Raw genomic sequence first — 24,779 nt, forward strand, 5'->3', positions numbered from 1 at the left:
CCCCTCGACCTCTCTACCAAATTCGAACTAAATTTAACACTTAATAGGGATTTGAAATTTCAAGGGTATCCGTCTCCCTGAAAAATGGGATATGTTCTTCTCACTAATAAAAGGATCTGACAAGTTTTTTGATTACTTCCAAGATGCTGGGGAACATGTTTTTCATTCAACAAATATTATGATCATTTATGAAAAAGTTTTTCTTGCAATACCTACTTAATTTCCTATGGACTAGCAGTATTTTATAATAAACACCCATTTTTGTATTTATAGCGCGACGATTTTTTGGTTAACAGCACGACGCTGATTCTAATCTCTCTCTGGGCATTCTGACAATTCAAATGGAACTATTTTATAATTTAGGCTTTAGAAACCGTAAATATGAAGGGGCAGACTAATCTAAAACAGCTGCCTATTGTTTCCAAACATGCATTTGTTTGTTTTAAAAAAAAAAATTTGACATATTAAGTAATTTTCAACATTTCCCTGTGAAAATTCAATTTTTTTTTTTTTTTTTTTTTAGCAATGCAAGTCATGTTTAAAACCCTCAACCAATAAAATTTTCTCAAAAATGGACTAAAAGAGCTTTTTTGATGAAATTTTACTTTTAATTTTGACTTTAAATAACTTTTCAAAAATCCAAGTCAAACTAAAAATGAAGAGAAATTACCACAAACAGGAGTAGGGGTAATGCTTCTTATGCCTTCTAATCCCCCCCAAAAAGACTACTAAAAAGAACAAATGAATCTACATTGACAGTTCAGTAACTACTGATGTTTATTCCTGGAATTCTCAAATGTTTCGAACTTACTGACGTTATAGAAGAAACAACGTTTCAATTGCATTTTGTTTTCATTGAAGTGTAGATGACTCACAGGCCTTTAGAATGCAAAGGGGGTGTTAGCTCTCGTCCTGTTTGCGGTAATTTCCTTTCATTTTAAATTTGACTTGTTAATATGATGTCTTTCTCTTCGTTTGGGTTTTACTTATTTATTGATAGTAATTTATGGCCGTTTCATGCTTGAATTATTATTTGAGTTTATGTATTTATGTATTTGGTTTGATGTATTTTTTGCCAGTAGGCTATTTACACGTAAATAAATATAAAACTATTGCTACTACTACTAAAAATTCACCGCAGCACCAAAGCTCCTCCTCCACCCCAATCTATTCACAGCCTCCCTCTTTACACCCTCTCAGGAAGTTCCCCAAAAAGGAAATGATTCCCTTTTTAAATATAAAAGGGATTTCAAAATTGGCAACGGGGAAGCTGACTTGATTAGCATGATACTTGGCCAGCTTCATCAAAATGGCCAAACAAAGACAGGGCTTACACAGGATCATCCTAAACTCAAGTACCCGCAGCACAATCTTTTCGGTCTAAATAAGAAAAATCTACAAACTTTCAAATCTTACCGCAGTTCCAGCGAGTTTTCGCTATCACAATTTTAAGAACCTTTATGAGAACCGGCTTAAAAACGAACAATTCTTTCGTTGAAAGACAAGCTATATTAAACACGAAAATTGGAAGTAAATCTTCTTCCGATTCGCATGCAAATTTTCACTAGTTTTATTAATTCTATCTGCAGCTTTTACAGAAATAAAGAAGAGAAAGAGGCGAGTCAAATTATTAACAAGGCCCTTTTTCATAAATTTTGTGCCAAAATTTTTTTCGAATTAAGGCTTTATAAATTTTTGACCTGTTTAGAAGTGCGAGCTACACACCTGTAACAAAAGGCATGCAAGTAACAAAGTAGTCTTTACAAAAGAGCAAATACGTATGTCAAACATCGATAGAGTTGAAATTAATCCTAGAATCAGTATTGTCTTTTTTAAGAATGTTTATTCGCATTAATATGAATTAAAAACCCGCTGCAAATAACCACGTTGTTTTAATATACCCTCAAACAGACACCTGCTATGCCGTCAATCCCTTACCATGTTAAAATATTAGGATTTATGAAATTTCTGAGCCTTAGCTTAAGGGATTTAGCTTAAGGAATGGATAAATCTATTAAAGGATGTATCGAACGACAGAAAAACGTTTTAAAAGTACTCCTTATTCTGTATTTTCTCCTGCAGGATATCAGAGCGTGGTCTTGGAGGGGTAAAGAATGGTGGGTCTGCATGCAATATGTGTTAGCTACAATTATTCCGCATGTTATGAAGCAAAAATTGTTTTATAACTTCACTTCTTGGGTGTGGTCGTTATAATTAACAAGTACCAGGCAACCATATACGGCATCAGGATCTCGCTTAGCACTACTTGTCGAAAGAGCCAGATTACAGTTAATAGAATAGGCTTTACTGTCTCCCTGGAGGATATATCCCCCCACTCCTCAAAACATTGCATCTGTAACTCCTCAAAAGTAAAGCAGAAAAATATCTGCTGCTTTAGACCCTTGTTAATTGTTAATTAAACAGTGATTTGCTTCATTTAGTTTCAGCCAGTCAAGGGCACTAATTAATGCTTCGAAAGCCAATTTGACTAAATAACTTACTTGTTTACAAGATCTTGAAGTCTTTGTAAAGGTTCTGGATCGCCGTCTTTTCCACATTCAAGAACAGTCTTCGAATCGTAAACTCGAATAATTCTGTCTGCACTGTTCAAAAGAAATGAACTAAAAAAAAATAAAATAGATAGTAATTATTTCTTTCAGCACAATGAAAAAAGAAGCTATCTTTCTAAAGAATCTGTGTTTAGAATTTTTTTTCTTAAAAACTTTTACGCAATAAATTTTCCCTTTTAATACGAGCATAAAGACGAGTAAAAATTGACTCCATCTTTAGCAATATTTAGAATACACACAAAAAGCAGATTCTTTCATTAAATTGCTTGGTTTTGGTTACTATTGGCGCAGGTCATTCTTAGCTTACAATTTGTTACCATCCTGACCAGTTTGACGCATTTATGTGTAAAAATCTCAAGTTACAGTAGCATAACAGTTGAACAAACAAATTTGAAAGCTTTGTAAATCTGACGTTTTCCTTTAATAACAACTATTTTTCATAACCATTTGGTTTGAATGTACGATAATTTTCTTGTTCGAGAAGAAGAATATTTTACGACAGTAAATTAAATTTACTATCTTATTGACCTGAGTACTTATCTTTTACCAAGTAATCGCGCTTGGTCACCCTCAGTCAATGAACTGTTAGCAGAAGTAGTAGTAAACCTTCAGTGTATTCGGCTCCTATCACATGTCAAAACCTTAATGTAACAATAAAAATACATTTAATAGTAAACCAACTGCAAGTGCTTCCTAGCGATAAGAATTAAATCTACGACAGGATCATGTTTCTGCTTAAAATAACAACATCCTTTTTAAAGCTCTTCCCAAATACTCTCTAAGGACAGGGAAGGGCAATAGTACCCTAAAACAGAATTTTTCATGCTCCAATAAAACATTGAACATTTTAAAAGTTGTTTAGCATCGATGTTGTAAGTCTTAAAATGTATACTGATATTTTCCATCAAGGTCTATAAAGGATTTAACTATTGGACTTCATTTCGAAATTGTTCAGGTATGTCTTGGAGGGACCCATTTACATGCTGAACAGCAAATTCAGTTTATTTTTGTCTATCTAGGAAATTTCTTTTGAGAATTGTGCCATTTTGACGATTTTTTCAAACGCAACATCTCTTCAAGCTGTGTGTTTGGATTTGGGCTAATTTTCTACACTAGTGAGGGAGGATAATTCGAAATATTGAATTATGTTTTCATAATTTATCAGTGTAATAATATTTCGCCACCTTCGGAAGTGCTAAGTTTTACAAATCAGGCCCATAGATTTTTTTTTAACAATGGCTCGGCGAAAGGCGCCTTTTAAATGTTATCTTAACACGTGAAAATAATAGAATTTGCTTCCTTCTATTTTATTTGCACTAAAAAGTTCCACGCAAAAATCTTTTGAGGATATGAATCACTAACCGTTTTGAGAATATGAGTGTCTCTAATTCAACCTAAGCCCAGAGCAAAGAGAATATGAACGGCTCTATTTGCCGTTATGCCTGTATATGGCATGAAGTATTCCTGGGCCCATTCACATAGGAAATTGTGGTCTGAAAATTTACTTTTTACCGTGTATTCGAAAAGATAACGAAAAAAAGAGATATATTATGTTAGCATGTACTTGATTTCAATAAGGTCGTAGGAAAAAATTAATTCCAGACAAGGGGATCAAGTCACTGGGGGGGGGGGGCGCCGACAAAGAACGTGACCCTTTTAGAAATTTTTGACCATTCTACCCATTGCATAGCTAAAAAGCATAGACTTAAACTCTATAATTCAGAAACCAAGAGGTAGAGAGGCGACCAGGCTCAGATTAGTAGTAGTATTCCCTTTTCTGATTTAAGCGGCCATATAGAGGGTATGCTATTGGAGCTAATAGCCCCTCAAGACGCCATTACGCACACCTGGGTCTTACAAAATGCTACAGCACACCTGTACGTTACGTAATATGGTCCGTTTACTGCTGATTGTTAGATAACAGGGTATTGTTTACTTTTGTTGTTCTGAAATGGGGAATATTTTCTAAGAGATGCAGGTGCCTGTCATGTTAATTACTTAAAAACCTACGAAGGCCAGGAAAAAATGTTCAGGGAACGGCTAAACCATGATTTCTTTGGTTGTTACGTGATAAAGTATGTTTTCTAAACTATACAATGTTTTAATTACTTAAAAACCAACCAGGGCCAGGGTTTGTTTACTTCGGGATTTCTTTGGATGTTATATAATAGTTTGTTTAGCACCGAACTCGTCAAAGCACTAGAGATCCCTCCAATTCCCCCAAAGAGATCGGATCCGGTCCGCTTATGTCGATCACGTTTCTGTAACTTGTACTTATTCTCGAACTTGCCAAAGTGCTAGAAATCCCCTCAACTTCCCTAAAGAGAGCACATCCAGTCCGGTTATGTAAATCACGTATCAAGAAATTATGCTTATTCTCCCCATCAAGTTTCATCCCGATCTCTCCACTCCTAGAGTTTTCCATGATTTCCATTTCCCCCCTCGACTCCTTATGTCCCAAATTGAAAATAGAGCATCTGAGACATGAGATCTTTCTATAAATCACGTTTCATTAAGATGCGAATACCGATTTGTAAGATAAACATACCTCCATTTTCATGCTTTCACCTCCCTCCAGCCCCTTCCCAGATGATCAAATCAGATTAACGACTGTTATCAAGTCAATTTGTGCAGGTCCCTGACAAGCCTACCAATTTTCATCGTACTACGACGTCCAGAAGCACCGAACTCGCCAAAGCATCGGAAATATCCCCCCCCCCAGATTCCCCGAAGAGAGCAGATCCATTCCGATTATTTCAATTACGTATCTAGGACTTGCACTTATTCTTCCCACCGAGTTTCACACCGACCTCTCCACTCTAAGCATTTTCCAAGATTCCCGGTTCCCCCCTCCGACCCTCCCCCCAATCTCATTGGATCCGTCTGGGACTTAAAATAGGAGCTCTGAGAAATGACATCCTTCTAATTAACAAATTTCCTTAAGATCCGATCACCCATACGTAAATTAAAAATACTTCCTTTTTTCTAATTTTCTCGAATTACCCCCCCCCCCCAAACTACCCCAAAGACAGCGGATCCATTCTGGTTATGTCAATCCTGTATCTAGAACTTGTGATTATTCTTCCTACCAAGTATCATCACGATCTCTCCACTCTAAGCGTTTTCCATGATTTCCGGTTTCCTCCTCCAGCCCCCCGAATGGTACCAGATCCGTTCAGGATTTAAAATGAGAGCTCTGAGACACGAAGTCCTTTTAATTATCAAATTTCATTAAGATTCAATCACCCATTCGTAAGCTAAAAATATCTCAGTTTTTCAAATTACCGAAATATGCCCCCCAAATCCCCCAAAGAGAGCGGATCCGGTCCGGTTATGTCAATCACGTATCTAGGACTTGTGCTTATTTTTCACACCAAGTTTCATGCCGATCTTTCCACTCTGTGTTTTCCAAGATTCCAGTCCCCGTCCAACTCCCCCCAATGACACCGGATCCGGTTGGGATTTAAAATAAGAGGTCTGAGTTATAAGGTCCTTCTAAATATAAATTTCATTAAGATGCGATCACTTGTTCGTAACTTGACAATACCTAATTTTTTTCTAATTTTCCAAATTAACCGAATTACCCCCCCCCCAGCTACCCCAAAGAGAGCGGATCCATTCCGATTATTTCAATTATGTATCTAGGACTTGTGCTTATTTTTCCCACCAAGTTTCATCCCGATATATCCACTCAAGTGTTTCCAAGATCCGGTCAGGATTTAAAATAAGAGCTCTGAGAAACAAAATCCTTTTAAATATTAAATTTCATTACATCCGATCACCCGTTCGTGGGTTAAAAATACCTAATTTTTTCTAATTCTTCGAATTAACCGTCCCTCCACTCGCCCCCAGATGGTCAAATCAAGGAAACCACTATTTCTAATTTAATCTGGTACGGTTCATGATACGCCTGCCAAATTTCACCAACCAAGATTATCTAGAAGTGCACAAACTAGCAAAACTGGGACCAACAGACAGACAGACAGAAATAGCGATCGCTATATGTCACTTGGTAAATACCAAGTGCCATAACAATGTTATAAAAAACCTCTTGAAATGTCTTGAACCGTCTTGAAGAAAAATGTTGAAAAAAAAAACATCAAGAAATATCTTAAAACGCCTCGAAGAAAACAAACTATTACACAACAACCAAAGAAATCCTGAAGTAAACAAACCCTATTACGTAACAACCAAAGGCATCTCGAAGTAAACAAACCCTATTACGTAACAACCAAAGAAATCCTGAAGTAACCAAACCCAATTACGTAACAAGTAAAGAAATCTTGAAGTAAGCAAACCTTGCCCCTCATAGGTTTTTAAACATAACAACCAACTCAGATTCACCTCTTCCTGATATAAGACACACATCGACAAGAACCAATCCCACCTTTATATCAATAATCCGATAGAGTGAAATTAAATAGCAATAAGAACTAACTTTCCTCTTCGAGAAAATTCAATGGTTTTGATTGCAGTGACACTAGTAGTTCCTTGAGTGACCTTAAAGGAAGCTTTGTTTTCTAACGTTTTAGAGCATAGTACCAGAACCTTTCCTCTGCCATTGCCAGTGTATATGTGGTCACCTCTTCTGTCAAATGATGCAACTATATTGAGATCATTCTAAAAAAAGAAAAAGAAAAATCATAAAATTCCGCTTAGCTATAGTAATAGTGGTCCAACGAAAACAATGATAGAGCTGCTCAATCAAGACATGGTTCCAAAGGCAATCGTGTATCGTAATTAAGTTTGCAACAAAATCTTGTTCTTTAACATAGTTCAAAAGTACAAGTTTTGAGGATTTGTTTTAAAACTGCTAAAGGGAAAATCCTTTTACCGAAACAATTCCTTTATCTGCAAAAATGATTTCATCTCAAGGAACATATACTTCTACAATAACAAGAAAGAATTTTAATAGACAACTGTTTTTTACAATAAAAGACAAAATTCAATTTCACCTGATCTAAGAAATTTTAATATATGTATCAACATTCATTGAAGTAATTCTGAAAGATACAAGGAGTCTGAAACGCATCATTAATCTATTTTAACTATTTATCACTGTGTTTCAATTTAGTTCTAATTTATTAGCTCTCTTTATTTAATCAAGCTAAATCCAGCAAATGAAACCAAAAAGAAACATCGCTATTATTTACTATTACTGGTTGTGTACACATTGCTGTTAGTTTAGTTTTCCTTTACATTTCCTTTTAATTTGCAATTCTAAGGATTCTTTGCAATTCTAGGATTCAAATTAATTATAATTCGCAATTCTAAGGATCTTTTTGTAGCTCTTCCTTTGTGATAGAAATTATTGACTCACCACAATGTTTGCAATTAAAATAAAAATTAACATTTGTCCTGTCTTTATTTGCATATGCATGTTCATTTGCATGTAAAACAGGCACATAAACAAGAATTTATTTTTGAGCTGAAGTAGAGGGAGGCGTTTGTACAACTAGCAAATAATAGGCAAAAAGAGAATTACGATAAAATATGAAAAATACTTATACACATGAAGCATTTTCCCTACCCTTGTTGTAAAACCTGAACTGCGTTGAAGAACTAATCATGGGATATGACTAATCACCACTTACGGGATAAAAAGGGACTTTATGCTCTCGGAGAGAAATAAAACACCATTCTCTCCCTATGTAAATTAATGGAAAAGGATTCAAACAGCTCTTCTTTGGCAAATAGCATTTGGACTCGTAGCGTTTGGGTTCCTTGTGGCCTTGAAGTTGGTTGCATGATTCTCCATGGCATTTATTTTTATTCTTCCAAATAGAAAAGAAACGACTTTGGTTTTTTCACAATGGGCAAAACAAGGGAAGCGTACAGTCCTGCTTTCTTTTCTCCGCAGTTACAGAATAAATACTTGTCAAATACCGCTACGGCTATTGCAACGACAGTTTGTTGGAGATGCATATCATAAAACCTGTGACGCAACATGTGGCCCTAAGATGATTCCATCAGTCTTGTGATTTACAATCAAAGCAAAAAACATTTTTGGCTTCAATGCTTAAGAAGTCTTAACTAATAAGAAAATTCGAACTTCCTTTTTTTCAAATCCATTTTTTATTCTATTATTTTTTTTTGCAAAAAGCCGATTTTGCAGTTACTTGGTCTTGTCCTGCTTTCCTGTCTTATAAGCCTTTAATTATGTATAGAAAATGTATTATTGTTTAAAAGCTACTTGTTTTTTCTTCTGGGTGTGATCAGGGGAATCAAGCCTAGGGAGGGTGACTTTCAGAAACATGGACTTTTAGAAATAAAATTAGAAGCAATATGCAAGTTTACACAAGATCAGAAATCAGAACAATTGGACAATAAGTAGCAAACAAATTTAGATGGGCAGATTTTTCGCTTTTTGTATATTTTTTCGTCAAAAAAGGAAAAAGAAAAGACTATCACAAGGAGAATACTGCAAACTTTCCCTGTAATATATAAAAAAAATATTTTCTAATACAAAAGCCCCGTTTGCAAGGGGGTAGGTCCTGGATACATCCTTCCTGAATAGATTTATTTTTGGTAAAAAAATTAAAAAAAAAAAAAAAACTAAAAACAAATAAAAAAACTAAAAAATCTACCGGGACAAAAAAAAACTAAAAAGAAAAAAAAAAACTAAAAACAAATAAAAAAACTAAAAAATCTACCGGGACAAAAAAAACTAAAAAAAAAAAAACTAAAAACAAATAAAAAAACTAAAAAATCTACCGGGACAAAAAAAACTAAAAAAAAAAAAAAAAAAAAACTAAAAACAAATAAAAAAACTAAAAAATCTACCGGGACAAAAAAAACTAAAAAGAAAAAAAAAACTAAAAACAAATAAAAAAAACTAAAAAATCTACCGGGACAAAAAAAACTAAAAAAAAAAAAAAAAAAAAAAAAAAAAAAAAAAAAAAAACTAAAAACAAATAAAAAAACTAAAAAATCTACCGGGACAAAAAAAACTAAAAAGAAAAAAAAAACTAAAAACAAATAAAAAAACTAAAAAATCTAAAAATCTAAATAAGCTAAAAAAGAAAAAAAAGGAAAAAAATAAAGGAGAAAAACAAAACTAAAAAACGAATGTATATACAGACCGGGACACCGGGATACAAATGACGACCGGGACACAGGGAATATAAATGACGACCGGGACACAGGGACACAACTACAACGGGGACACCGGGGGAAACAGGGCCATATTGGAGTGTTAATAATTCACTGCAGGTGATAGATTCTTTAACAATGGTTTCAGCTAAAAGAATTGAGTCTTTCGATTTTGCGACAATGTATACTAATTTATCACTTAATTTAGTGTTTGATAATTTAAAAACTGTTATAAAGAAATCTTTCCTCTTATCTAGTAAAAGGTTCTTAAAAATAGACAGTTATAATAAAAAAGCCATATGGACAAACTGCTTTAATACTACAGTTAACTTGAGATGTTACAGCTTGGATATGATTTTTGAGTTATTGGAATTTGTTTTATACAATACTTATATAAGATTTGGGGGTGATTTGTACAAGCAAATTATGGGAATTCCCATGGGGGGGAATGCCAGCCCATTTATAGCTGACTTGTTTTTAAGTCAACTAGAATATAAATATATGATGGATAAGAATAATCCAATTAATTTAAAACATGCTTTGTCAAATAATAAAAGATATTTAGATGATATTTTGGTCTTAAATTGTAAGGATTTCATTGATATTTCTAAAAATATATATCCATCAGAGCTTATTCTTGAGCCTAGTCATAGCGCTGGTCATGAAGATCATTTCTTAGATTTAAATATTAATATTTGTGATAATAATAAATTAAGTTTTAAAATGTATAATAAAACGGATGATTTTGATTTTGAAGTGATTAGTTTCCCATTCCCTGAAAGTAATATACACTCAAATATCACATATTCAGCGTTTTTCTCACAGTTACTTCGTTATGCAAGGATTTGTAGTAATTATATTGATTTTAAAAATAGATGTAAAATCTTAAGCCAAAAATTGATATCAAGAGGTTTTTCTGCAAATAAATTAACTTGGCAATTTAAAAAATTTAGTTTTCATTATAACGAACTTTTAAATAAATATCAAAAGAATTATCTAGAAATACTTAAAGAAATTTTTAACTAATTTGGGAGGTTCGAGAAATGTTGTCACAGCGCCATTTATTTTTATTTTGAATTGCGTTTCTAATTGAGCGTAATTTTTTGAAATATTAGCCACATGGTAAAGATGAATTCTATAATTGTTTAGTTCATTCAGGTTTTTGCAATGTGTTAATATTTGTGATTTGGTAAAATTTATAATATTTAGTTTACCTATTGTTGCTAAAGGGAGGGATATATTAACAGGATAAGCTTGTTTTGATTTTACTTGGTTGTTTTACATTTGCTGTTTTTTTTTTCATAGGCATGTAATTTGGGGGTGATACCTGACGCGGGGATGCCATGGATATTCTGTGGTAGCCACAACACTGTGCTGGGTAGAGAATTTAGAGTGGCGAAACCCTATATAGGCCAGTGTATTCTCCTGATGAGCCCTTATGTTGGGTGTTGCCTCTGAATTATTTGTCTATATTATTTTTTCTATTGTTTGGTAAATGACGACTTATACTTATTGACGACATGACTGCCTGTCCATGGATTATTCTTGATGGTTGATTGTGTGTGGCTGTGCTGTTTGACCTATGTGATTGTATGGATGAGTAGGGTTAAGGCCTCATTCAAGTGCTGGTCTATATTAATCACTAATTTAGGAAAACAGTCTTCCTTTTCTCCTTCTGTCTCTTTATTTTATTTTTTTTTATTTTTTTTTTTTTTTTTTTTTTTTTTTGTGTTTGTGCTGTAGCATTGGTGATTTCTCTTTTCATGATAATAAAGGTAATCGGTGGGAGTGATGTGACATGATTGCCTAAGCTCTAGCTGGGTCCAACTGGAGGTTTCGACACAATAAAAATTTGAGAGGGTAATGCATATGCTTAAAACACACAGTTTTGGGTATCACTTAAAATATTTAAATGCCTAAAAAAGAATATTATTTCAGCTGAGAAATATATGAGAATGTAGGGAGACTTGGAGTACATGGGACGTTTTTTTTTTAAACGTCACTGATGGCAAACGATTTCAGTTGCAAGGCTAAATCTTGGTTGGTAATATAGGCAACTACAAGGAGAACGTCTGGCCCAAAACTCAGCTTTCTAAGTCATCTTGAACTTGACCAAAAAAGCCATTCAGCAGAAGCTCTCAGATGTCCCAAGTATAAAACTAGTTTTATACTTGCGACTAGGTCGTTTTATACTTGGGACCCAGTTTAATACTTGGGACGCTAGGGTTTCCATCTTTTTTAAAGTCTTTTTTTTTTTTAATATAATATTACAAGAAAATAAAAAAGTTTACATGTTAGAATGTTTACAATACATTATATACAGACATGTCAATCGCAAAATTAAAGTGCCCGGCTTGGCGTTCAGTTTGGCCAGTTGGTTCTGGGTTTGGCAGCTTCTTTGCAACTTGCCGCTTCTCAAACTGGTAAGAAGCTTTTGTAGCAACATATTTCTGAAAAGGAGCAACCCTTTTAAAGTAGCGGACTTCAACCTCGCTCTCACCGACTTTGGCAACTTCTCCTACATTGTAAAATTTCTTTCCACGTTTTTCATCGTATCCATTTCCTCAATCTGATTCTCCATGGTTTCATGGGACGTTGATGGGTGTTCGTTTTCAGCTTCACTGTCAGTACTTACACAGTTTTCTTCTTCTGAAGATGTATCAGATAAAGGAATGGTGGAATATTTCAGCTTTCCACCAAACTTCTTCGCTGACACCTTTTTGGCAGGCTTTTTCACCTTTGACGCAGTTAAATTTTTCTTGTTAATCCGTCCAACTGCCTTTTCTTCAATTTTATTTTTCTCGGGCGTATCTATCAACACTCGGCAAGACCCACGAGCTCTACCTCCGCCTCTAGATTTTCTTGGCCCAGCTTTGGGGAATGGTCTAATGTCACCTGGCGATACAGCACAGGAAGGATCCATTGTTTGCCCTCCTTTGGGAGTTTGAGGGGTGGTCGACATCCGTATAGGCTCGATGGTTGATACATTGCTACCAGCTTCTGCATCAGAGTCCGAGGGTGGCTCTACTGTTCCACTGCCAGTCGTAGCTTCAGGTTCTGGGCTATCTGTAATTGAAGATTGTGCATGTTCATCATCATTGAATATGTCGTTGTTAAATGGTGAAATCCCAGAAACACGGAATCCTGACATAATGTTACTCGGAATAAAAGTCAGTGCGTATGCTATTCCAGGGAACTGAGGGATCTCATACATTGAAACTGGGATGCCCGGGTTATTCACCATCCAGTTCGAAATTACTCTGTTATAATGAAGCTTGAACGGGAAAAACAGTCTTGTCCAGTGGCTGCAGTTTGTGGGAGGTGTGTGGTAGAAGGGTTAGCATGACGATGTGATTGTCTTTTGCCAGCTGTATTGCATCAATTAACAGATGGGATTCATGATTGTCAAGGATCAGAAGAAAGGGATTCTGTGCTTGTGGGCGTGCATAGGATATGAAGTGTTTCATCCACTCAACGAAGATTAAAGAATTGGTCCATCCACTTCCACCTCCTCCAAAAGCCAGAGTTCCAGAGGGTATTCCCAGACTCGGCAACATCCTTGTGTGGCTTCTGTACGGTGGTCAGCACAATCGTCCATATTTCAAATATTCTGAGACTGAAATCTGAATTTTTCAACGACGCCCTTTAGTTTGTCGAAGAACGAGGAAACTGTATGTCGATTGAAACTTGTAGCCCTTGCGAGGCTGATTTGTTCTGGTGTCCTTAAGCTAAGTGACGGAGTTCTAGCCATAAAGCTGTAATACCAAGATGTCCCTGCCTCTTGTTTGGCATCCCATCCTGCAGATAAGATATACCATTTCTCTTGGCATATTCGTAGACTAGCGTTTTAACTTCAAAAATACCAAGCCCATAATGTAGCTTAGATGCCTCAATCAGGTAAGTTTTCAGCTCAGTTTCTTGTTCAGTGGTCAAAATCTTGTTGTGGGTTATTTTTGACTGGTATTTAAAAGGGGTATTGACTGCATCTCTGCTAGAGTTGGTCATGTGAGAAGTGAGGTGCCTGTATAGAGAAGTTTTGGACAGGCCAAACATTTTAGCAGCTTCCCGTACAGATGACTTTTTTGACAAAATATCTGCTATGGCTCGCCTCAAGGCTCCTTCATTGACTGGTGGGTTTTTCTTCCCCATATTATCGAAAACTACAAAAAAAGGCTGTTCATAGAACTTGGAGGTTGATTTTACCTAGTCAGGGTGTAAACAGAATTAATCGTGAAAAGTTCAAAGAGATCTAGTCGGGACAGAATTCAAGATTTGGTTGTAGATTCTATATTCTTAGTACTTGAAACATGTCCCAAGTACTACTACTTGGGACTGTCCCAAGTATAAATTAAGGTGTGTATTGACACAAGAAAATAGAGCTTAGTGTTCACAGTAGATAATGCAGATATTCATGGCTACACATCATTTCAATGTTCATCGCCAATACATAGTCCTATTTTTCTGTAAATACCTGCAATGGCACACTCGCAACTAACTACACAGATTTCGGAAATCTTAGAAAATAAACTTACAAACTCTTTGTTCACCTCTCTCTTGACAACCACGTGGGTTACTGAAATAAAAGTTTATGCAGACGCCGCCTATGAGCTAAGTTATTCAGAGGGCAAAATAATATTGCGAATGCTAGATGGCATCTTGTAGATGAAGGTGCTGTCCCAAGTACTTCAAGTCTCCCTATATTTGTAAAAAAAAAAATAAAGTCCTTAATTTACCTTTTTGTTCCCCAACAAAGATAAAATTAAAATTGGCGAATGCGGACAAGTTACAACATGGATAAGAAGTACTTCATGACTCATGATTGTGAACAATAGTAATGTTGAATGCTTGATAACCAAATCTTACTTAACATGATTCGTAAATATCCAAAATATTCATCAGCCAATAGCTAATCCAAAAAACTATAGAACGGGTAGCTGTTTCCCCCTTAGAAATCAGTCAGTTTGATTTCGGACTCCCGCAAGAGAGCATAACTTTTTTCCCTAAAATTAGGCGACCTCATGGTTGAAATTATTTGTCACCAGTGGATTTTATTTAAAGATAGGGGATTTTAAACGTAAATTTGTAAGTATACTCTGTTTTGTCTCACGGCTGACTGATCAAGCCAGATATTCAAAGAAAAGACCTTCTTTTTTGGAGGAGGAAGACTGGAAATTTTTAGGTAAGGGTGAAAACTATTTTTCCGTTGGTCCTCACAAAACAGTACAAGGTACGGTTTTCTTTTATTCCAGTCATGTGACAGGTTTTTTGGCTAATTACTATATACTAATAATTAATAATAATTTATTTATAGCCCACAAAGTACATTAAACTGTGGAGTAAACACACAAAAAAAGAAAAAACAAGACAAAAAACATAACAACATAAATAACATAGCAGCATAACAACATACAACATAAATAAATTACCTCCATTCAAAAAATGGCCAAAGAGGGTCAAAAACACCGATCATTTGCCGAGTTTTAAGACATAGAAGAATACTCGTTCTACAGAGAAGAAGGGTGAGTCTTATGGAAGGCAACTGGGCAGACAGGATAAAAATAGCAAATTCTGGGCGGAATTCTATATTTCCAGGGAGGGGAGAAAGAATAAACCTGCCAATCGTTGCAAGACATGATCTTGATACTTTTTTTGGGGCTAATAAGTCGACCCTCCAACTGACAAAAAAAGTGATAACCATGAGCATTTTATTTAATATTAAAAATAATAATAATAAAAAAAAACAGAGAGAGAGGGGGAGAGCAAGGAAAAAGAGTATAACTTACATCTTCTTCTTCTGGTGGTATAATTCTATGTCCTCCGTCAACGGTGACAAGAACTGCGGCATGTCGCATCGGACAAACTAAAAATTGGCCGTCATCCCTTGGATGAAACTGTACTTTCAAGATTGGAGACGGGAACCGGTACTTCTGATCACATTCTCCAGTAAGTATATCCCAAATTGCAACAGTATTGTCAATAGAGGCACTCACAAGCTTATAGCCACGACGATTAAAACTGCAATTTGAATTTATCAGAACTAGGAAATAGATTTTAAAAACTTTTCATTTCGGCGTAGTATTAATTATGTTTCTACTGGAATGGCTAACTGACAGTACAGACAAATTGCAAGCAGCATACAACAAGCGGGCGAAGGTTAATTTTTGCTTTTGTTCACTTGAAATATTAGTGCTGTCCTTTTTTTATATATTCGGTTCTAATTAAACCGTAGCTTTACAATCCCTTACTGAAATGACTAATCAAAAGCGTAAAGCTGCAATAAAGATTCTCAAGAAGATTAACGCTTACATTCTGAGTCCTAAGAGGGTTCCACCTACACTGTTCAGTATTTGAGAACAAATGGAGAACAACCACATTATCAATCTTTCTTGTGAGCGAAAAATACACTCCAGTTTCAATATAATATATACATAACAGAAGCCGAGCTAAGCCATATAACCCATTCAGATGAACATAAAGCAAAAACTGCACAATGGTGACAGCTGTTGCCAACATACATTTTTAGTCGAAAGAGCAGCCAGTATTAATAATAATACTGTAATTGAAATTAACAGCGTATTGTCTAACAGTACTAAAGGTTGGAACTTTTCAAAATATATGACCACAAGGGTCGACATGGTATATCAGCTGATAAAATGGTAGACTAACTGAAAACATAATCTTTCCTAAATCACTTGCTATAATGCCTCGGAGAGTTGCTAGTGGTATCACTTCGATGAACTATGCCTGATTTATTATTTGATTTTGTTTTTTCTTCAGACCAGGACACTTCATATAAAAGGAGCAGTCGTAGAAACTTCGAAAGGGGCTATTCGATTCGAAATTTGAAGGGTTAGTGACCTCTTTAATAGCCGAAAGTGATTGGAGGACAATCAGCCCCCCCCTCACGCCCATAATTTCACCAAACACAACCGATCAAAATTTTTAGATAGCCACTTCGAGCAGCATAGGTAAAAGGTCTGGATATTGTGTCTGTGATGATGCCACCTTCCATAGCCCTCAGGGCAAGGGCTGTAAATTATGCCCTGGGGACACACAAGGCTTTTTGCAGAAGGGATGGTCGTATCGACCGGGGAAAGGGCTCATTGGATTGGTAATAAGAAGTTCTAGCGCCCTTTTTAAGATCCCAAGTCATTGGACGACAACTGCCCCCCCCCCCAAGCCAATCATTTCCCCAATTACATCAAATCAAAATTTCAGATAGCCAATTTGTTCGGCGTAGTTGAAAGGTCCGGTAATTATGTTTTAAGGGATTACACCACCCCTCCACAGCCCCTAGGGTAAGGGTTGTAAGTTATGCCCAGGGGGCATATAAAGCTTAAATGGAAAAGGTGGTTGTATAAGCTTCGGAGAGGGCCTCGTTTGATTGGAAATCAGAGATACTAGTGCCCTTTTTAAGAGTAAAAATGATCGGAGGGAAACTAGCCCCCTCCCCCTTACGGTCTATCTTCCCCAAATGCATTCATTGGAAATTTTGAGATGGTCGTCTATTCAAAAAGAGTCCAAAGATCACATAACAAGACCTTTAGGGTTGTAAGTTATGCCCCAGGCCATATAAGATTTTTGTGGAAGGGTGGATGTGTGAGCTTTAGAGGAAGCTCATTTGATTGGAAATGTATATTTCTAGTTCCCTTCTTTTAAGACTCGAAATTGATGGAGGGCAACTAGCCCCCCTCCCTGATATCCTCTTTTCCCCAAACACATCCGATCAGAATTATGAGACAGCCATCTTGTTCACAATAGTTCAAATAGCATATGAAAATACATTCAGGGTTGATGCATCCCTTCAGAGCCCAGAGACAAGGCGAGGATATTAAGTTTTTATGCAACAGATACTCATATAAACTTCGGATCGGATGGGGCTTATTCGATAGGAAGTTGGAAGATCTAGTGCACTTTTTAGAGTCGAAAGTGAATAAGGGTCAAGAAGCCCCTCCCCCACAAACCTATCATTCCCCAAATTACATCCAAACAAAATTTTAATATTTGATTCTATTTTTCATTAACTTATTATTCTTCTTTGCTTCATACGGGGTTTTAGACAAGGGACCTTTTAATAGAAGGAGTTGTCCTAGGAACTTCAAAATGGCTCATTCAATTTGAAATGAATAGGGCTAGTGCCCTTTTTAATAGTCGAAAGTGATTGGAGTGCAACCAGCTCCCCTTCCATAATTTCCCTAAACACATCCAATCAAACTTTTGAGATAGTCATTTTGTTCAAGGTAGTTGAAAGATCCGGAAATTATGTCTTCGAGGATAACAACCACCTATATTCCTCGGAGCGAGGGTTGTAAGTTATGCCCTTAGGGCATATAAAGTTTTTATAGAAAATATACACTTCGGAGGGGGCTCATTAGATTGATAATCAGAAGTTCTAGTGCCGTTTTTAAGTAAAAGCGATTGGAGGGCAGCTACCCCCCTCCTTCCCCCCACACATCTCATTTTCCCGAAATGCATCTGATACAAATTTTAAGATGGCAGTTTTTTCAAAAAAAAAAAAAAAATCCAAAGACAATAGCAGTGGCTAAGTTAAGAGCGATGTAGGCACTTTTTTTTTTGGGGGGGGGGAGGGAGGGGGTTATACAAGGCCACTTTTTATAGGAGGAATTGTCATAGAAACTTCGAGAGGGACTCATTTGATTGGAAATTTCAAGTTCTATTGCCCTTTCTAATAGTCGAAAGTGAATTTTTTAAGAGTTAAAAGAGATTTGAGGGCAACTAGTCCCTCCTCCGCCCACGACCATCATTTTCAGAGCCAAACATCCTACAAAAATTTTGAGACGTCTATTTTCTTCAGCATAATTGAAAGATCCTGTAATTATACCTTTTGGAACAGAAGTCCCCTCAAAGCCCCCAGAACAAGATCACCTTTTTTTTGCCAATTTTACAAATGAGCGAGCAGAAGAGGAACATTTTTTACTACAAAAGCCGTCGTACCTGTCGGAAGGGGTCTCCCTTAAACTGAAGGGATCAAGTAGCAAGAAACTACGCTTTCCTCGCTTATTCGTGTCTAGTTCTTATGATATTGACTTGGGACTGGAAACGGACATTCTCTTGGCTGTTTGATGGAGTGCAAATTATTACATAAAGCAGTGGTGAACTATTTATATTGCTCGATGGAGACATGTGTAAAATATGACTCACTAATTAAATCGTGTGTTTAGTTCTTTGAAAAAGATACGAATTTGGAAAGAAATGAGATGCTCTGTGATGAATCTTGAGATATGATGAAAAATGTCTTCGACATGTAAAAGAGGAGGAAAATGTGATTGAAATAGGAAAAATGCTGGCAAGATGTGCAAAGGACCGGAAAATCTTGCCAAAGTTTATGATTTACGATCTTCAAGAGGTTCCGGCTCCCTCAGCATTGACCAGAGAATATGTAGTATCAAAAATTCAAGAAATTTACAAAAAAATTGATAAGACCCTGGATAAGTTGAACTAAATGCCTACACTTGGCATTATTGAGAGGTCTAGCAAAAAAACCGGAGATGAGTCTCCTCTTCTTTACTCAGTAGTGGTAAAAAATCCGACAAAGTCATTATCTAGGGCAAAAGCAAGAAAAAACATAACTGGTTTCATCTGAGGTGCAACTCAGGATAAGAATGCGATCGATGTCAGACGAAATGAATCTGATTTAAAGGTAATCGTAAACAACTAGCCCTTAGCTGAAAAGACAGCGAGATCATTCAAGGCATCCGATCAAGAAGCAGCTGTGAGTATTCAGTTAAACCAGTGTATTGAAATCATTACGCACATCCCACCTGAATTTCAGGATGATCTATGCTCTTTCATTCATAAGTGTAACAAGGCAGAAAAATGTGTCGACTCACAGACTTTCAAGGTATTTCTCCATGGTCAAGCGGACTCGGATTATGGAATCGCAAACTAATCAAAATAGGATATGAAGTGCACAGAGTTGAGCCTTTTCTGTTCTTTCCCAGTACATGTTACAGGAGTCACAAAGCTAACGGCCACCTGGCAAAAGACTGTAAGAACGCAATGATTTGTGCTAAATGTGCCCAGCTGGGGCATAGGAGCTCACGCGATTCTCCGTATGAAATTGACCTTAGCTGTGTCTCTTGCAAGTCGAATAGGCATAACTACAATTCACTTCGCAGCTCTGAAAATAACAAATTGCTGTCCGAGAAAACCCGTAACAGTGTAGCTAGCTCTGTAAGAAATGGACAGTAATGAGAGCATTTCAACTGTATAGCAGTATTTCACCGGAAGAACCGAGGTCGCCCCCATGGAGGCCTCACAGTGCTAAGGAAGTATCAACCTTAAACCATAGAAGCTAGTGAACGCTTTGTCGCCGTAGTTTTTAATGATCTTGCTGTCATAAATGTCAACTTACCAACTAACTATGGTGACCAAGTCTCTGAGGCCCATTTCATCTTCCCTTGTCTGAGGCTAGTTTGCTATGAAAACCTTCCGTTCTTTTCATAGATGTATTATCACGGATGACTTCAACTGTGATTTGACCCGTTCTGAATGTCCGCGTTCTAAAATTATTATAAGTATGCTGCCCCCCTCATTCTCATAACGTAGAAAGAACAAGGACTTTACATATGTATCACAAGCTAGCATTACGTCAAAACCGGACCATGTACTGTATTCATGCAGCCCAGTCCGATGTGTGACAGTAATGGAAGTCAAGCCACCAGCGACCATCTCTCTATATGGGTCTCGATACCCGTCGTGGGGCCAAAGCTGACAACTCTCAACCCAATTAGTTCTTTAAGAAGATGGTGGAGTAACCTAAACGTACAGGAATTTTATGAGCCTTGCAACCGTATCCTAGTGAAATTGAAGGTTCCATACCATCTGCTACAGCCAAGTATCAACCTAAGTAAAAATGAGTTAAGGTTACAACTAAACCTATACTGCAGTCAAATAACCCATGCACTAAAATATGCTGATAAGGTGGTGATTCCAGTGAGGCGGATACGTAGCAAGAGTGAGAAATACATGTAGTCTAGCAACTCAGTTCTAGTTTTGGCCTGTGCTATGACAAAGTAGTAGTTGCGGCTCTGGAACGAGTGCGAAAGCCAAGGACCGGGGGTTGTAAATGCGGTCTGGAATCATCCAAAAAGGAATAATTGGGAAAACTTTGCGGGGGCACCTAGTGGCGGTCAAGTCGGTTACAGCTGAGAAGATTGTAGATGAACCTAATTACCTTTTGAAGTCTGGTCCTCCCTCAGGAAAGCAGAACCACAAGAGTCCCATTAGCATCCCAGAGTCTGAGTGGGTAGCCCATTTCAAAAGTCAGTCTGTAAAACCTAATAGCAGAGCGGAAAGATCTTTCGATAGTGAGATAGCTTCGTTACTTGACTCAATTCAAAAACCAAGTTCTATTGTGATAATACCGTCTTTTGTCTAGAAGGCCTTGTTGAAGCGTAGAGAGAAGAAATTCTCGGCTGACGCCGACAGTATTTGTGCTGAGCATTTTATCGCCGCAAATGACATCCTCTATAACCACCTTTCTTTACTTTTTTAAATGACTTTTGACATTGATGTCCAGTTCCAGACAGTTTATGCGTTGGAGCGGTTAGCCCAATCCTGAAAAAGAATAAATCAAAATCATCATGTTCATCAGTTATACCAGTGACTGTGTCAAGCGTTTTCACAAAGATATTTGAGCTTCTGATTGTTGACCACTTAAAAGAAAAGTGTATTATGCCACCATTCTAGTTCGGGTTCCAGTCGGGTCTAGGTTGGTTCCATGCCCTTAGATGTCTCTGTAATATACTCCGAGATACCGAAGCATTTGGGAGCCCTCTGGTTCTTGAAGCATACAATCTTACGAATGATTTTGGTTCCCTTGTTCACTCGCAGGCCGAGTTAGAGTCGCATACTCGTGGCGTTAGTCTTGATATAATTTTCTCATTAATTATATGTATAAACATTCAAAAGTTCGTTTGAAGTTGGGAAATGTACTTTCGGATAGTGAGCTCACCGTATTCGTCAGAATAAAGCAAGGAGCCATCAAATCATCAATTATCTACAATAACGTCTCTTCCTGCGAAGATTGGTTGCGAAGGGTTCCGTTGTTCTCCTCTTAAACCAACATCCCTTTTTAGATACTTTTGCCAGTTGCAATCGACGCCAAAAGCAGCCAAAATACCTCTAAACTTCAAACTCAAATAGATTAATAAGACGCAACATCCAATGATAGCTCAACTTCATACCAATAAAAAAGCAGAAAAAATAACCATCTAATTAATACTTCTACTCAAAATATCAAGTATTAGCTCAATCAATTCTTTATATTTCCTGATAAGCAGGTATAGTCCGAATTATATGGACAGAAATGATCCCAAACGATATTATGATACATGCAACAAAACATCGGGACATATTTACAATGCAATTTCCACAAGGTATGCAATTTCCATAAGGTACTTGGAATGTACCTTATACCTACCTCGGTATACATTTTGCCTTTCATAGACCCATAAATTGCTTAAAAAGGTTTTCTTATCGAAAGCTAAAGAAAAGAACAATATTCATCCTAGGCTTATAAAAGAGTTTAGAGTTTATGTCGAGGATCAATTGAAGGGACTTACGCAATCTCTTAAGCTTCGCAAGGTCCCAGATGACTCAAAGAGAGCTGATGCTACGTCTATGCAAAGAAAAAAAAAGAAGAAAAAAGAATCCCATAGTAACACGCCTATCAGCCTAGCCAGCGTGGTTTTAAAGCTTATCAAAGGCTTTATCAACAACTCTATCTTTGAGTACCTAAGCAAAGAAAACTTTTTCAATTGGCTCAGCAGAGCTTTAGGAGGTAAATATTCACTGAGACAGATTCGACGTACGTCTATAAAGACGCCTAATCAGTTACTTAGTTATCAAGTCCTAAGAAGTGAGATTCTCTTTGGGTAGAGCAAGACCAAACCTAAATTGTTTTCTTGTTTTTGAAACTAGACTCTTATGGTTCATTTAGTTACAATTAACCCAGTCATCCAGGATTATCTAACCTTGTGTTGAGACGACATAAAAATAATTAATCTATTTTCTCAAGCTCATTAGTCAAGATCTTCCTGTAGATATCATATTACTTAACCACGAAAATGCTTTTGATAAAGTAGCAAACCAGCTCTTTTATCAAATGCTCCATATATATTGGCCCCATCCAATTGTGCGATTGCAGATTTGATCTCAGGATATTATCAACACTTTCCCTGTTAATTGAAAACAGAAGCATGGATTTTACTTCAAGCCTAGTGTCCTGCAGGATTACATCCTAGGAAAAGCAATGTTTAACTTGTATATTAATGATTTTCAAACAATCATCCAGGATTATCTAGCCTAGTGTTGAAATGACATAAAAATAATTTATCCATTTTCTCTAGCTCAACTATTGTTCAGACTGAGTCTGATACAATGTGTAAGTTCACTTCTATTGGGCTATAGCATCCCAGTAGAACCCCTCAAAATGCAAATTTGTGCAATTGAGTCAAAATAACACCTACCTTGCTTACCATATTCTCATCAGAGGGACCATGGTAATTGACAATCAATTTAACTACCGCAAGCACGCTGAAATATAAGTGATGAAACCTAATCGAGTCTTGGGGCTTGTTAGAACTATCACCATCTAAAGAAAACCTCCAAGAGAGCAAAATCTAAAGATTGCCGTTAAGCATCCTCAGGTTGAAGATACAACGGCCATTTCATATCCTTAATATTTTCGAGACTTCAAGAAATTCGATGGTTTCTAATGAAGAACCACCAAAATAGTAGCGCACCAAAGAATAATCTATTACGACATTTTCTAGAGGAGAATCAAAGCACCAGCGCTAAAAGGCTGGAAAAGACAAAGAGATACAATTTGCGGATGAAAGATATTGACCTCTGTTGTTTTTTCTCATTTTAATACCAGATTTCCGAAAATGAATACATCACTCAATAATAAAAAAAAAAAAAAAAAAAAAAAAGCTTCCCAAATCAAAACACAGGCTTAATGACTAAAACAGATTTATTCCAACGAAAATTTCCCTTTATTAATTTTTGGTGCAGAACAAGCATTGTGACAACTTAATTCGTTGTGTAGGATTAGCGAAATAAAGTGTGATTATTCCCTAACGTATTTACTATATATACATATATATAAACTTTCGGACTATATGCAGCCTGGGCGAGTATACCTCAAGTTCTAGCAAAACAAACCTTGCGCTCATTACCAGAATTATATAGCAAAAATTAAAAACTATAATTTTTTGGGGGACTCTTTTAACGGCATAAAATTTATATCAAAACCCATTCTAACCCTTTAATTTTATATTTTGTTGATTTTTGGTATTTTGTCAATTAGATTTGTTTACTTTCATAGAACTAAATTAAAAAAAAAATTAGTATAGTAGTCAAATGATAGTACTGGTTAAGGGTTCCAAGTCGGCCCTAGCTCTCCCCACTCATGGCTACGCCTAAACAGTAGTCAGTAGCTGAAATTGATTTCAAGCCCATGGGAGTTTTTAAAAGGCCTAGAAAGAAACTAAGCACCAAATATATATTAAATTCACGTGTCCCTCTTATCTGAGTTTTCAATGTCTTCTTGTAGCTTCTTTTCACCATGGTTCTCTGTCATATATTTTCCACCCTGAACAAATTTTATACGTAAAAATTTAGCTCCCCAAGATAGCTGCAAAAGCCATTGAGTTACTTCTCTGGTAATTCTTTGAATTTACTTGCCTGACGCAACATACTGGATGCACATGGGCACTAATGACTTTGGCAATGCCTCTTGTTAGGAAATCCCAGAAAACAATTCTTCCATCATTACATCCTACAGCCAAAAGCGTACCAAGCCTATTAAAAGTGCAGGTCACTGCAACAGATATGCAGTCTAGAACGCCATCAAATTCCTGAAACAAATCAATGTTAATACTTTCTTTTATCGTATCATTTAGCTATTGTGAAAACGAGGCATCCGAAAATTTGCTTTATACAGTCCATAACTTAGAATTAAATACGAGACTAGGCCTAATACTTTCGAAGAAAATGTAAATACATTTATATACGTGAGTCCTGTATACCCTGTGAGCCAATTTAAAAATTTATAGATTAAGCTAATCATATACACAAAATTGTCTTAAT

General features: G+C 36.4%; 1 protein-coding gene across 1 annotated transcript in view; it reads right to left on the bottom strand.

Moving 5' to 3' along the window:
• Positions 1 to 24,779, bottom strand: part of LOC136030296 (retinoblastoma-binding protein 5 homolog) — a 50,449-nt gene that overhangs the window by 11,374 nt on the left and 14,296 nt on the right. Inside the window, exons 3-6 of the mRNA XM_065709169.1 lie at positions 24,375 to 24,547; positions 15,446 to 15,677; positions 7,009 to 7,190; positions 2,502 to 2,621 (exon numbers count right to left, since the gene is read on the bottom strand). Of these exons, the coding sequence (XP_065565241.1) occupies positions 2,502 to 2,621; positions 7,009 to 7,190; positions 15,446 to 15,677; positions 24,375 to 24,547 (707 nt within the window). The remainder of the gene's footprint in view (positions 1 to 2,501; positions 2,622 to 7,008; positions 7,191 to 15,445; positions 15,678 to 24,374; positions 24,548 to 24,779) is intronic.

This window comes from Artemia franciscana, chromosome 8 (assembly GCF_032884065.1).
Source record: "Artemia franciscana chromosome 8, ASM3288406v1, whole genome shotgun sequence".
NCBI lineage: Eukaryota > Metazoa > Arthropoda > Branchiopoda > Anostraca > Artemiidae > Artemia > Artemia franciscana.